General features: G+C 43.9%; 1 protein-coding gene across 1 annotated transcript; it reads right to left on the bottom strand.

The window, feature by feature from the left end:
• Positions 1-6,635: 6,635 nt before the first annotated feature.
• LOC120440241 (mucin-22-like) lies at positions 6,636-10,575 on the bottom strand. Its single transcript, XM_039612271.1, has one exon. It carries the CDS (start codon positions 10,430-10,432, stop codon positions 6,650-6,652), a length of 3,783 nt encoding a protein of 1,260 aa, XP_039468205.1. The 5' UTR covers positions 10,433-10,575; the 3' UTR covers positions 6,636-6,649.
• Positions 10,576-10,792: the final 217 nt, after the last annotated feature.

Below are 10,792 nucleotides of genomic sequence, written 5' to 3'. Positions count from 1 at the left end.
TGCTTTGTTCTCTGTTGTACTAGTGCCTGTTACAGCTGTTTCAGTACTTTGTTCTGGGGATGTTGGAGTAAAACTAGAGCCTTCTGAAGTGACTGTGGAAGGCGAACTGGAGGAAGTCTCTGAAGTTGTTGTGGAATGGTCAATGGTGGTAGTTAGAGTAATTTCATTGGTGGTGACTGGTGGGACAGACTCTGTAGATTGTGTTGTTCCTGTTTGTGCCATTGTTGTAATAGAAGTAGTTGGTGATTCAGGGTGTGCGGATGTCATTGTCTCAGAAGTCTCAGGAGTTGTTGCTTTCTTCTCTGTTGTACCAGTGCCTGTTACAGCTGTTTCAGTACTTTGTTCTGGAGATGATGGAGCAAAACTAGTGCTTTCTAAAGTGAGTGTGGAAGGCGAACTGGAGGAAGTCTCTGAAGTTGTCTCAAAAACAGTTGTTGTGGAATGGTCCATGTTGGTAGTTAGAGTAATTTCATTGGTGGTGACTGGTGGGACAGACTCTGTAGATTGTGTTGTTCCTGTTTGTGCCATTGTTGTAATAGAGGTAGTTGGTGATTCTGGACGTGCAGATGTCATTGTCTCAGAAGTCTCAGGAGTTGTTGCTTTGTTCTCTGTTGTACCAGTGACTGTTACAGCTGTTTCAGTACTTTGTTCTGGGGATGTTGGAGTAAAACTAGAGCCTTCTGAAGTGACTGAGGAAGGCGAACTGGAGGAAGTCTCTGAAGTTGTTGTGGAATGGTCAATGGTGGTAGTTAGAGTAATTTCATTGGTGGTGACTGGTGGGACAGACTCTGTAGATTGTGTTGTTCCTGTTTGTGCCATTGTTGTAATAGAAGTAGTTGGTGATTCAGGGTGTGCGGATGTCATTGTCTCAGAAGTCTCAGGAGTTGTTGCTTTGTTCTCTGTTGTACCAGTGCCTGTTACAGCTGTTTCAGTACTTTGTTCTGGGGATGATGGAGCAAAACTAGTGCTTTCTAAAATGACTGTGGAAGGCGAACTGGAGGAAGTCTCTGAAGTTGTCTCAAAAACAGTTGTTGTGGAATGGTCCATGTTGGTACTTACAGTAATTTCATTGGTGGTGACTGGTGGGACAGACTCTGTAGATTGTGTTGTTCCTGTTTGTGCCATTGTTGTAATATAAGTAGTTGGTGATTCAGGGTGTGCGGATGTCATTGTCTCAGAAGTCTCAAGAGTTGTTGCTTTCTTCTCTGTTGTACCAGTGCCTGTTACAGCTGTTTCAGTACTTTGTTCTGGGGATGTTGGAGTAAAACTAGAGCCTTCTGAAGTGACTGTGGAAGGTGAACTGGAGGAAGTCTCTGAAGTTGTTGTGGAATGGTCAATGGTGGTAGTTAGAGTAATTTCATTGGTGGTGACTGGTGGGACAGACTCTGTAGATTGTGTTGTTCCTGTTTGTGCCATTGTTGTAATAGAAGTAGTTGGTGATTCAGGGTGTGCGGATGTCATTGTCTCAGAAGTCTCAGGAGTTGTTGCTTTCTTCTCTGTTGTACCAGTGCCTGTTACAGCTGTTTCAGTACTTTGTTCTGGGGATGTTGGAGTAAAACTAGAGCCTTCTGAAGTGACTGAGGAAGGCGAACTGGAGGAAGTGTCTGAAGATGTTGTGGAATGGTCAATGGTGGTAGTTACAGTAATTTCATTGGTGGTGACTGGTGGGACAGACTCTGTAGATTGTGTTGTTCCTGTTTGTGCCATTGTTGTAATATAAGTAGTTGGTGATTCAGGGTGTGCGGATGTCATTGTCTCAGAAGTCTCAAGAGTTGTTGCTTTCTTCTCTGTTGTACCAGTGCCTGTTACAGCTGTTTCAGTACTTTGTTCTGGGGATGATGGAGCAAAACTAGTGCTTTCTAAAGTGACTGTGGAAGGCGAACTGGAGGAAGTCTCTGAAGTTGTCTCAAAAACAGTTGTTGTGGAATGGTCCATGTTGGTAGTTAGAGTAATTTCATTGGTGGTGACTGGTGGGACCGACTCTGTAGATTGTGTTGTTCCTGTTTGTGCCATTGTTGTAATAGAAGTAGTTGGTGATTCAGGGTGTGCGGATGTCATTGTCTCAGAAGTCTCAGGAGTTGTTGCTTTCTTCTCTGTTGTACCAGTGCCTGTTACAGCTGTTTCAGTACTTTGTTCTGGGGATGATGGAGCAAAACTAGTGCTTTCTAAAGTGACTGTGGAAGGCGAACTGGAGGAAGTCTCTGAAGTTGTTGTGGAGTGGTCAATGTTGGTAGTTAGAGTAATTTCATTGGTGGTGACTGGTGGGACAGACTCTCTAGATTGTGTTGTTCCTGTTTGTGCCATTGTTGTAATAGAGGTAGTTGGTGATTCTGGACGTGCAGATGTCATTGTCTCAGAAGTCTCAGGAGTTGTTGCTTTCTTCTCTGTTGTACCAGTGCCTGTTACAGCTGTTTCAGTACTTTGTTCTGGGGATGTTGAAGTAAAACTAGAGCCTTCTGAAGTGACTGAGGAAGGCGAACTGGAGGAAGTCTCTGAAGTTGTTGTGGAATGGTCAATGGTGGTAGTTAGAGTAATTTCATTGGTGGTGACTGGTGGGACAGACTCTGTAGATTGTGTTGTTCCTGTTTGTGCCATTGTTATAATAGAAGTAGTTGGTGATTCAGGGTGTGCGGATGTCATTGTCTCAGAAGTCTCAGGAGTTGTTGCTTTGTTCTCTGTTGTACCAGTGCCTGTTAGAGCTGTTTCAGTACTTTGTTCTGGGGATGATGGAGCAAAACTAGTGCTTTCTAAAGTGACTGTGGAAGGCGAACTGGAGGAAGTCTCTGAAGTTGTCTCAAAAACAGTTGTTGTGGAATGGTCAATGTTGGTAGTTAGAGTAATTTCATTGGTGGTGACTGGTGGGACAGACTCTGTAGATTGTGTTGTTCCTGTTTGTGCCATTGTTGTAATAGAAGTAGTTGGTGATTCAGGGTGTGCGGATGTCATTGTCTCAGAAGTCTCAAGAGTTGTTGCTTTCTTCTCTGTTGTACCAGTGCCTGTTACAGCTGTTTCAGTACTTTGTTCTGGGGATGTTGGAGTAAAACTAGAGCCTTCTGAAGTGACTGTGGAAGGTGAACTGGAGGAAGTCTCTGAAGTTGTTGTGGAATGGTCAATGGTGGTAGTTAGAGTAATTTCATTGGTGGTGACTGGTGGGACAGACTCTGTAGATTGTGTTGTTCCTGTTTGTGCCATTGTTGTAATAGAAGTAGTTGGTGATTCAGGGTGTGCGGATGTCATTGTCTCAGAAGTCTCAGGAGTTGTTGCTTTCTTCTCTGTTGTACCAGTGCCTGTTACAGCTGTTTCAGTACTTTGTTCTGGGGATGTTGGAGCAAAACTAGTGCTTTCTAACGTGACTGTGGAAGGCGAACTGTAGGAAGTCTCTGAAGTTGTCTCAAAAACAGTTGTTGTGGAATGGTCCATGTTGGTAGTTAGAGTAATTTCATTGGTGGTGACTGGTGGGACAGACTCTGTAGATTGTGTTGTTCCTGTTTGTGCCATTGTTATAATAGAAGTAGTTGGTGATTCAGGGTGTGCGGATGTCATTGTCTCAGAAGTCTCAGGAGTTGTTGCTTTCTTCTCTGTTGTACCAGTGCCTGTTACAGCTGTTTCAGTACTTTGTTCTGGGGATGATGGAGCAAAACTAGTGCTTTCTAAAGTGACTGTGGAAGGCGAACTGGAGGAAGTCTCTGAAGTTGTCTCAAAAACAGTTGTTGTGGAATGGTCAATGTTGGTAGTTAGAGTAATTTCATTGGTGGTGACTGGTGGGACCGACTCTGTAGATTGTGTTGTTCCTGTTTGTGCCATTGTTGTAATAGAGGTAGTTGGTGATTCTGGACGTGCAGATGTCATTGTCTCAGAAGTCTCAGGAGTTGTTGCTTTGTTCTCTGTTGTACCAGTGCCTGTTACAGCTGTTTCAGTACTTTGTTCTGGGGATGTTGGAGCAAAACTAGAGCCTTCTGAAGTGACTGTGGAAGGCGAACTGGAGGAAGTCTCTGAAGTTGTTGTGGAATGGTCAATGTTGGTAGTTAGAGTAATTTCATTGGTGGTGACTGGTGGGACAGACTCTGTAGATTGTGTTGTTCCTGTTTGTGCCATTGTTGTAATAGAAGTAGTTGGTGGTTCAGGGTGTGCGGATGTCATTGTCTCAGAAGTCTCAGGAGTTGTTGCTTTCTTCTCTGTTGTACCAGTGCCTGTTACAGCTGTTTCAGTACTTTGTTCTGGGGATGATGGAGCAAAACTAGTGCTTTCTAACGTGACTGTGGAAGGCGAACTAGAGGAAGTCTCTGAAGTTGTCTCAAAAACAGTTGTTGTGGAATGGTCCATGTTGGTAGTTAGAGTAATTTCATTGGTGGTGACTGGTGGGACCGACTCTGTAGATTGTGTTGTTCCTGTTTGTGCCATTGTTGTAATAGAAGTAGTTGGTGATTCAGGGTGTGCGGATGTCATTGTCTCAGAAGTCTCAGGAGTTGTTGCTTTGTTCTCTGTTGTACTAGTGTCTGTTACAGCTGTTTCAGTACTTTGTTCTGGGGATGTTGGAGTAAAACTAGAGCCTTCTGAAGTGACTGTGGAAGGCGAACTGGAGGAAGTCTCTGAAGTTGTTGTGGAATGGTCCATGTTGGTAGTTAGAGTAATTTCATTGGTGGTGACTGGTGGGACAGACTCTGTAGATTGTGTTGTTCCTGTTTGTGCCATTGTTATAATAGAAGTAGTTGGTGATTCAGGGTGTGCGGATGTCATTGTCTCAGAAGTCTCAGGAGTTGTTGCTTTCTTCTCTGTTGTACCAGTGCCTGTTACAGCTGTTTCAGTACTTTGTTCTGGGGATGATGGAGCAAAACTAGTGCTTTCTAAAGTGACTGTGGAAGGCGAACTGGAGGAAGTCTCTGAAGTTGTCTCAAAACAGTTGTTGTGGAATGGTCAATGTTGGTAGTTAGAGTAATTTCATTGGTGGTGACTGGTGGGACCGACTCTGTAGATTGTGTTGTTCCTGTTTGTGCCATTGTTGTAATAGAGGTAGTTGGTGATTCTGGACGTGCAGATGTCATTGTCTCAGAAGTCTCAGGAGTTGTTGCTTTGTTCTCTGTTGTACCAGTGCCTGTTACAGCTGTTTCAGTACTTTGTTCTGGGGATGTTGGAGCAAAACTAGAGCCTTCTGAAGTGACTGTGGAAGGCGAACTGGAGGAAGTCTCTGAAGTTGTTGTGGAATGGTCAATGTTGGTAGTTAGAGTAATTTCATTGGTGGTGACTGGTGGGACAGACTCTGTAGATTGTGTTGTTCCTGTTTGTGCCATTGTTGTAATAGAAGTAGTTGGTGGTTCAGGGTGTGCGGATGTCATTGTCTCAGAAGTCTCAGGAGTTGTTGCTTTGTTCTCTGTTGTACCAGTGCCTGTTACAGCTGTTTCAGTACTTTGTTCTGGGGATGATGGAGCAAAACTAGTGCTTTCTAACGTGACTGTGGAAGGCGAACTAGAGGAAGTCTCTGAAGTTGTCTCAAAAACAGTTGTTGTGGAATGGTCCATGTTGGTAGTTAGAGTAATTTCATTGGTGGTGACTGGTGGGACCGACTCTGTAGATTGTGTTGTTCCTGTTTGTGCCATTGTTGTAATAGAAGTAGTTGGTGATTCAGGGTGTGCGGATGTCATTGTCTCAGAAGTCTCAGGAGTTGTTGCTTTGTTCTCTGTTGTACTAGTGTCTGTTACAGCTGTTTCAGTACTTTGTTCTGGGGATGTTGGAGCAAAACTAGTGCTTTCTAACGTGACTGTGGAAGGCGAACTGTAGGAAGTCTCTGAAGTTGTCTCAAAAACAGTTGTTGTGGAATGGTCCATGTTGGTAGTTAGAGTAATTTCATTGGTGGTGACTGGTGGGACAGACTCTGTAGATTGTGTTGTTCCTGTTTGTGCCATTGTTATAATAGAAGTAGTTGGTGATTCAGGGTGTGCGGATGTCATTGTCTCAGAAGTCTCAGGAGTTGTTGCTTTCTTCTCTGTTGTACCAGTGCCTGTTACAGCTGTTTCAGTACTTTGTTCTGGGGATGATGGAGCAAAACTAGTGCTTTCTAAAGTGACTGTGGAAGGCGAACTGGAGGAAGTCTCTGAAGTTGTCTCAAAAACAGTTGTTGTGGAATGGTCAATGTTGGTAGTTAGAGTAATTTCATTGGTGGTGACTGGTGGGACCGACTCTGTAGATTGTGTTGTTCCTGTTTGTGCCATTGTTGTAATAGAGGTAGTTGGTGATTCTGGACGTGCAGATGTCATTGTCTCAGAAGTCTCAGGAGTTGTTGCTTTGTTCTCTGTTGTACCAGTGCCTGTTACAGCTGTTTCAGTACTTTGTTCTGGGGATGTTGGAGCAAAACTAGAGCCTTCTGAAGTGACTGTGGAAGGCGAACTGGAGGAAGTCTCTGAAGTTGTTGTGGAATGGTCAATGTTGGTAGTTAGAGTAATTTCATTGGTGGTGACTGGTGGGACAGACTCTGTAGATTGTGTTGTTCCTGTTTGTGCCATTGTTGTAATAGAAGTAGTTGGTGGTTCAGGGTGTGCGGATGTCATTGTCTCAGAAGTCTCAGGAGTTGTTGCTTTGTTCTCTGTTGTACCAGTGCCTGTTACAGCTGTTTCAGTACTTTGTTCTGGGGATGATGGAGCAAAACTAGTGCTTTCTAACGTGACTGTGGAAGGCGAACTAGAGGAAGTCTCTGAAGTTGTCTCAAAAAAACAGTTGTTGTGGAATGGTCCATGTTGGTAGTTAGAGTAATTTCATTGGTGGTGACTGGTGGGACCGACTCTGTAGATTGTGTTGTTCCTGTTTGTGCCATTGTTGTAATAGAAGTAGTTGGTGATTCAGGGTGTGCGGATGTCATTGTCTCAGAAGTCTCAGGAGTTGTTGCTTTGTTCTCTGTTGTACTAGTGTCTGTTACAGCTGTTTCAGTACTTTGTTCTGGGGATGTTGGAGTAAAACTAGAGCCTTCTGAAGTGACTGTGGAAGGCGAACTGGAGGAAGTCTCTGAAGTTGTTGTGGAATGGTCAATGGTGGTAGTTAGAGTAATTTCATTGGTGGTGACTGGTGGGACAGACTCTGTAGATTGTGTTGTTCCTGTTTGTGCCATTGTTGTAATAGAAGTAGTTGGTGATTCAGGGTGTGCGGATGTCATTGTCTCAGAAGTCTCAGGAGTTGTTGCTTTCTTCTCTGTTGTACCAGTGCCTGTTACAGCTGTTTCAGTACTTTGTTCTGGGGATGATGGAGCAAAACTAGTGCTTTCTAAAGTGACTGTGGAAGGCGAACTAGAGGAAGTCTCTGAAGTTGTCTCAAAAACAGTTGTTGTGGAATGGTCCATGTTGGTAGTTAGAGTAATTTCATTGGTGGTGACTGGTGGGACCGACTCTGTAGATTGTGTTGTTCCTGTTTGTGCCATTGTTGTAATAGAAGTAGTTGGTGATTCAGGGTGTGCGGATGTCATTGTCTCAGAAGTCTCAGGAGTTGTTGCTTTCTTCTCTGTTGTACCAGTGCCTGTTACAGCTGTTTCAGTACTTTGTTCTGGGGATGATGGAGCAAAACTAGTGCTTTCTAAAGTGACTGTGGAAGGCGAACTGGAGGAAGTCTCTGAAGTTGTCTCAAAAACAGTTGTTGTGGAATGGTCAATGTTGGTAGTTAGAGTAATTTCATTGGTGGTGACTGGTGGGACCGACTCTGTAGATTGTGTTGTTCCTGTTTGTGCCATTGTTGTAATAGAGGTAGTTGGTGATTCTGGACGTGCAGATGTCATTGTCTCAGAAGTCTCAGGAGTTGTTGCTTTGTTCTCTGTTGTACCAGTGCCTGTTACAGCTGTTTCAGTACTTTGTTCTGGGGATGTTGGAGCAAAACTAGAGCCTTCTGAAGTGACTGTGGAAGGCGAACTGGAGGAAGTCTCTGAAGTTGTTGTGGAATGGTCAATGTTGGTAGTTAGAGTAATTTCATTGGTGGTGACTGGTGGGACAGACTCTGTAGATTGTGTTGTTCCTGTTTGTGCCATTGTTGTAATAGAAGTAGTTGGTGGTTCAGGGTGTGCGGATGTCATTGTCTCAGAAGTCTCAGGAGTTGTTGCTTTGTTCTCTGTTGTACCAGTGCCTGTTACAGCTGTTTCAGTACTTTGTTCTGGGGATGATGGAGCAAAACTAGTGCTTTCTAAAGTGACTGTGGAAGGCGAACTAGAGGAAGTCTCTGAAGTTGTCTCAAAAACAGTTGTTGTGGAATGGTCCATGTTGGTAGTTAGAGTAATTTCATTGGTGGTGACTGGTGGGACCGACTCTGTAGATTGTGTTGTTCCTGTTTGTGCCATTGTTGTAATAGAAGTAGTTGGTGATTCAGGGTATGCGGATGTCATTGTCTCAGAAGTCTCAAGAGTTGTTGCTTTGTTCTCTGTTGTACCAGTGCCTGTTACAGCTGTTTCAGTACTTTGTTCTGGGGATGATGGAGCAAAACTAGTGCTTTCTAAAGTGACTGTGGAAGGCGAACTGGAGGAAGTCTCTGAAGTTGTCTCAAAAACAGTTGTTGTGGAATGGTCCATGTTGGTAGTTAGAGTAATTTCATTGGTGGTGACTGGTGGGACAGACTCTGTAGATTGTGTTGTTCCTGTTTGTGCCATTGTTGTAATAGAGGTAGTTGGTGATTCTGGACGTGCAGATGTCATTGTCTCAGAAGTCTCAGGTGTTGTTGCTTTGTTCTCTGTTGTAGCAGTGACTGTTACAGCTGTTTCAGTACTTTGTTCTGGGGATGTTGGAGTAAAACTAGAGCCTTCTGAAGTGACTGAGGAAGGCGAACTGGAGGAAGTCTCTGAAGTTGTTGTGGAATGGTCAATGGTGGTAGTTACAGTAATTTCATTGGTGGTGACTGGTGGGACAGACTCTGTAGATTGTGTTGTTCCTGTTTGTGCCATTGTTGTAATATAAGTAGTTGGTGATTCAGGGTGTGCGGATGTCATTGTGTCAGAAGTCTCAAGAGTTGTTGCTTTGTTCTCTGTTGTACCAGTGCCTGTTACAGCTGTTTCAGTACTTTGTTCTGGGGATGTTGGAGTAAAACTAGAGCCTTCTGAAGTGACTGTGGAAGGTGAACTGGAGGAAGTCTCTGAAGTTGTTGTGGAATGGTCAATGGTGGTAGTTAGAGTAATTTCATTGGTGGTGACTGGTGGGACAGACTCTGTAGATTGTGTTGTTCCTGTTTGTGCCATTGTTGTAATAGAAGTAGTTGGTGATTCAGGGTGTGCGGATGTCATTGTCTCAGAAGTCTCAGGAGTTGTTGCTTTCTTCTCTGTTGTACCAGTGCCTGTTACAGCTGTTTCAGTACTTTGTTCTGGGGATGATGGAGCAAAACTAGTGCTTTCTAAAGTGACTGTGGAAGGCGAACTGGAGGAAGTCTCTGAAGTTCTCTCAAAAACAGTTGTTGTGGAATGGTCAATGTTGGTAGTTAGAGTAATTTGATTGCTGGTGACTGGTGGGACAGACTCTGTAGATTGTGTTGTTCCTGTTTGTGCCATTGTTGTAATAGAAGTAGTTGGTGATTCAGGGTGTGCGGATGTCATTGTGTCAGAAGTCTCAAGAGTTGTTGCTTTGTTCTCTGTTGTACCAGTGCCTGTTACAGCTGTTTCAGTACTTTGTTCTGGGGATGTTGGAGTAAAACTAGAGCCTTCTGAAGTGACTGTGGAAGGTGAACTGGAGGAAGTCTCTGAAGTTGTTGTGGAATGGTCAATGGTGGTAGTTAGAGTAATTTCATTGGTGGTGACTGGTGGGACAGACTCTGTAGATTGTGTTGTTCCTGTTTGTGCCATTGTTGTAATAGAAGTAGTTGGTGATTCAGGGTGTGCGGATGTCATTGTCTCAGAAGTCTCAGGAGTTGTTGCTTTGTTCTCTGTTGTACCAGTGCCTGTTACAGCTGTTTCAGTACTTTGTTCTGGGGATGTTGGAGTAAAACTAGAGCCTTCTGAAGTGACTGAGGAAGGCGAACTGGAGGAAGTCTCTGAAGTTGTTGTGGAATGGTCAATGGTGGTAGTTAGAGTAATTTCATTGGTGGTGACTGGTGGGACAGACTCTGTAGATTGTGTTGTTCCTGTTTGTGCCATTGTTGTAATAGAAGCAGTTGGTGATTCAGGGTGTGCGGATGTCATTGTCTCAGAAGTCTCAGGAGTTGTTGCTTTGTTCTCTGTTGTACTAGTGCCTGTTACAGCTGTTTCAGTACTTTGTTCTGGAGATGATGGAGCAAAACTAGTGCTTTCTAAAGTGACTGTGGAAGGCGAACTGGAGGAAGTCTCTGAAGTTGTCTCAAAAACAGTTGTTGTGGAATGGTCCATGTTGGTAGTTAGAGTAATTTCATTGGTGGTGACTGGTGGGACCGACTCTGTAGATTGTGTTGTTCCTGTTTGTGCCATTGTTGTAATAGAAGTAGTTGGTGATTCAGGGTGTGCGGATGTCATTGTCTCAGAAGTCTCAGGAGTTGTTGCTTTGTTCTCTGTTGTACCAGTGCCTGTTACAGCTGTTTCAGTACTTTGTTCTGGGGATGATGGAGCAAAACTAGTGCTTTCTAAAGTGACTGTGGAAGGCGAACTGGAGGAAGTCTCTGAAGTTGTCTCAAAACAGTTGTTGTGGAATGGTCCATGTTGGTAGTTACAGTAATTTCATTGGTGGTGACTGGTGGGACAGACTCTGTAGATTGTGTTGTTCCTGTTTGTGCCATTGTTGTAATATAACTAGTTGGTGATTCAGGGTGTGCGGATGTCATTGTGTCAGAAGTCTCAAGAGTTGTTGCTTTGTTCTCTGTTGTACCAGTGCCTGTT

The sequence above is a fragment of the Oreochromis aureus genome, linkage group 5 (genome assembly GCF_013358895.1).
Source record: "Oreochromis aureus strain Israel breed Guangdong linkage group 5, ZZ_aureus, whole genome shotgun sequence".
NCBI classification, from domain to species: Eukaryota; Metazoa; Chordata; class Actinopteri; order Cichliformes; family Cichlidae; genus Oreochromis; species Oreochromis aureus.
Note: the sequence above shows the minus strand (reverse complement) of the source record. Positions and strands in the feature narration are given on the sequence as shown.

Coding starts and splice junctions, on each gene's coding strand:
- LOC120440241 (XM_039612271.1), bottom strand. CDS start 10,432: ATGACATCCGCACACCCTGAATCACCAACTACTTCTATTACAACAATG.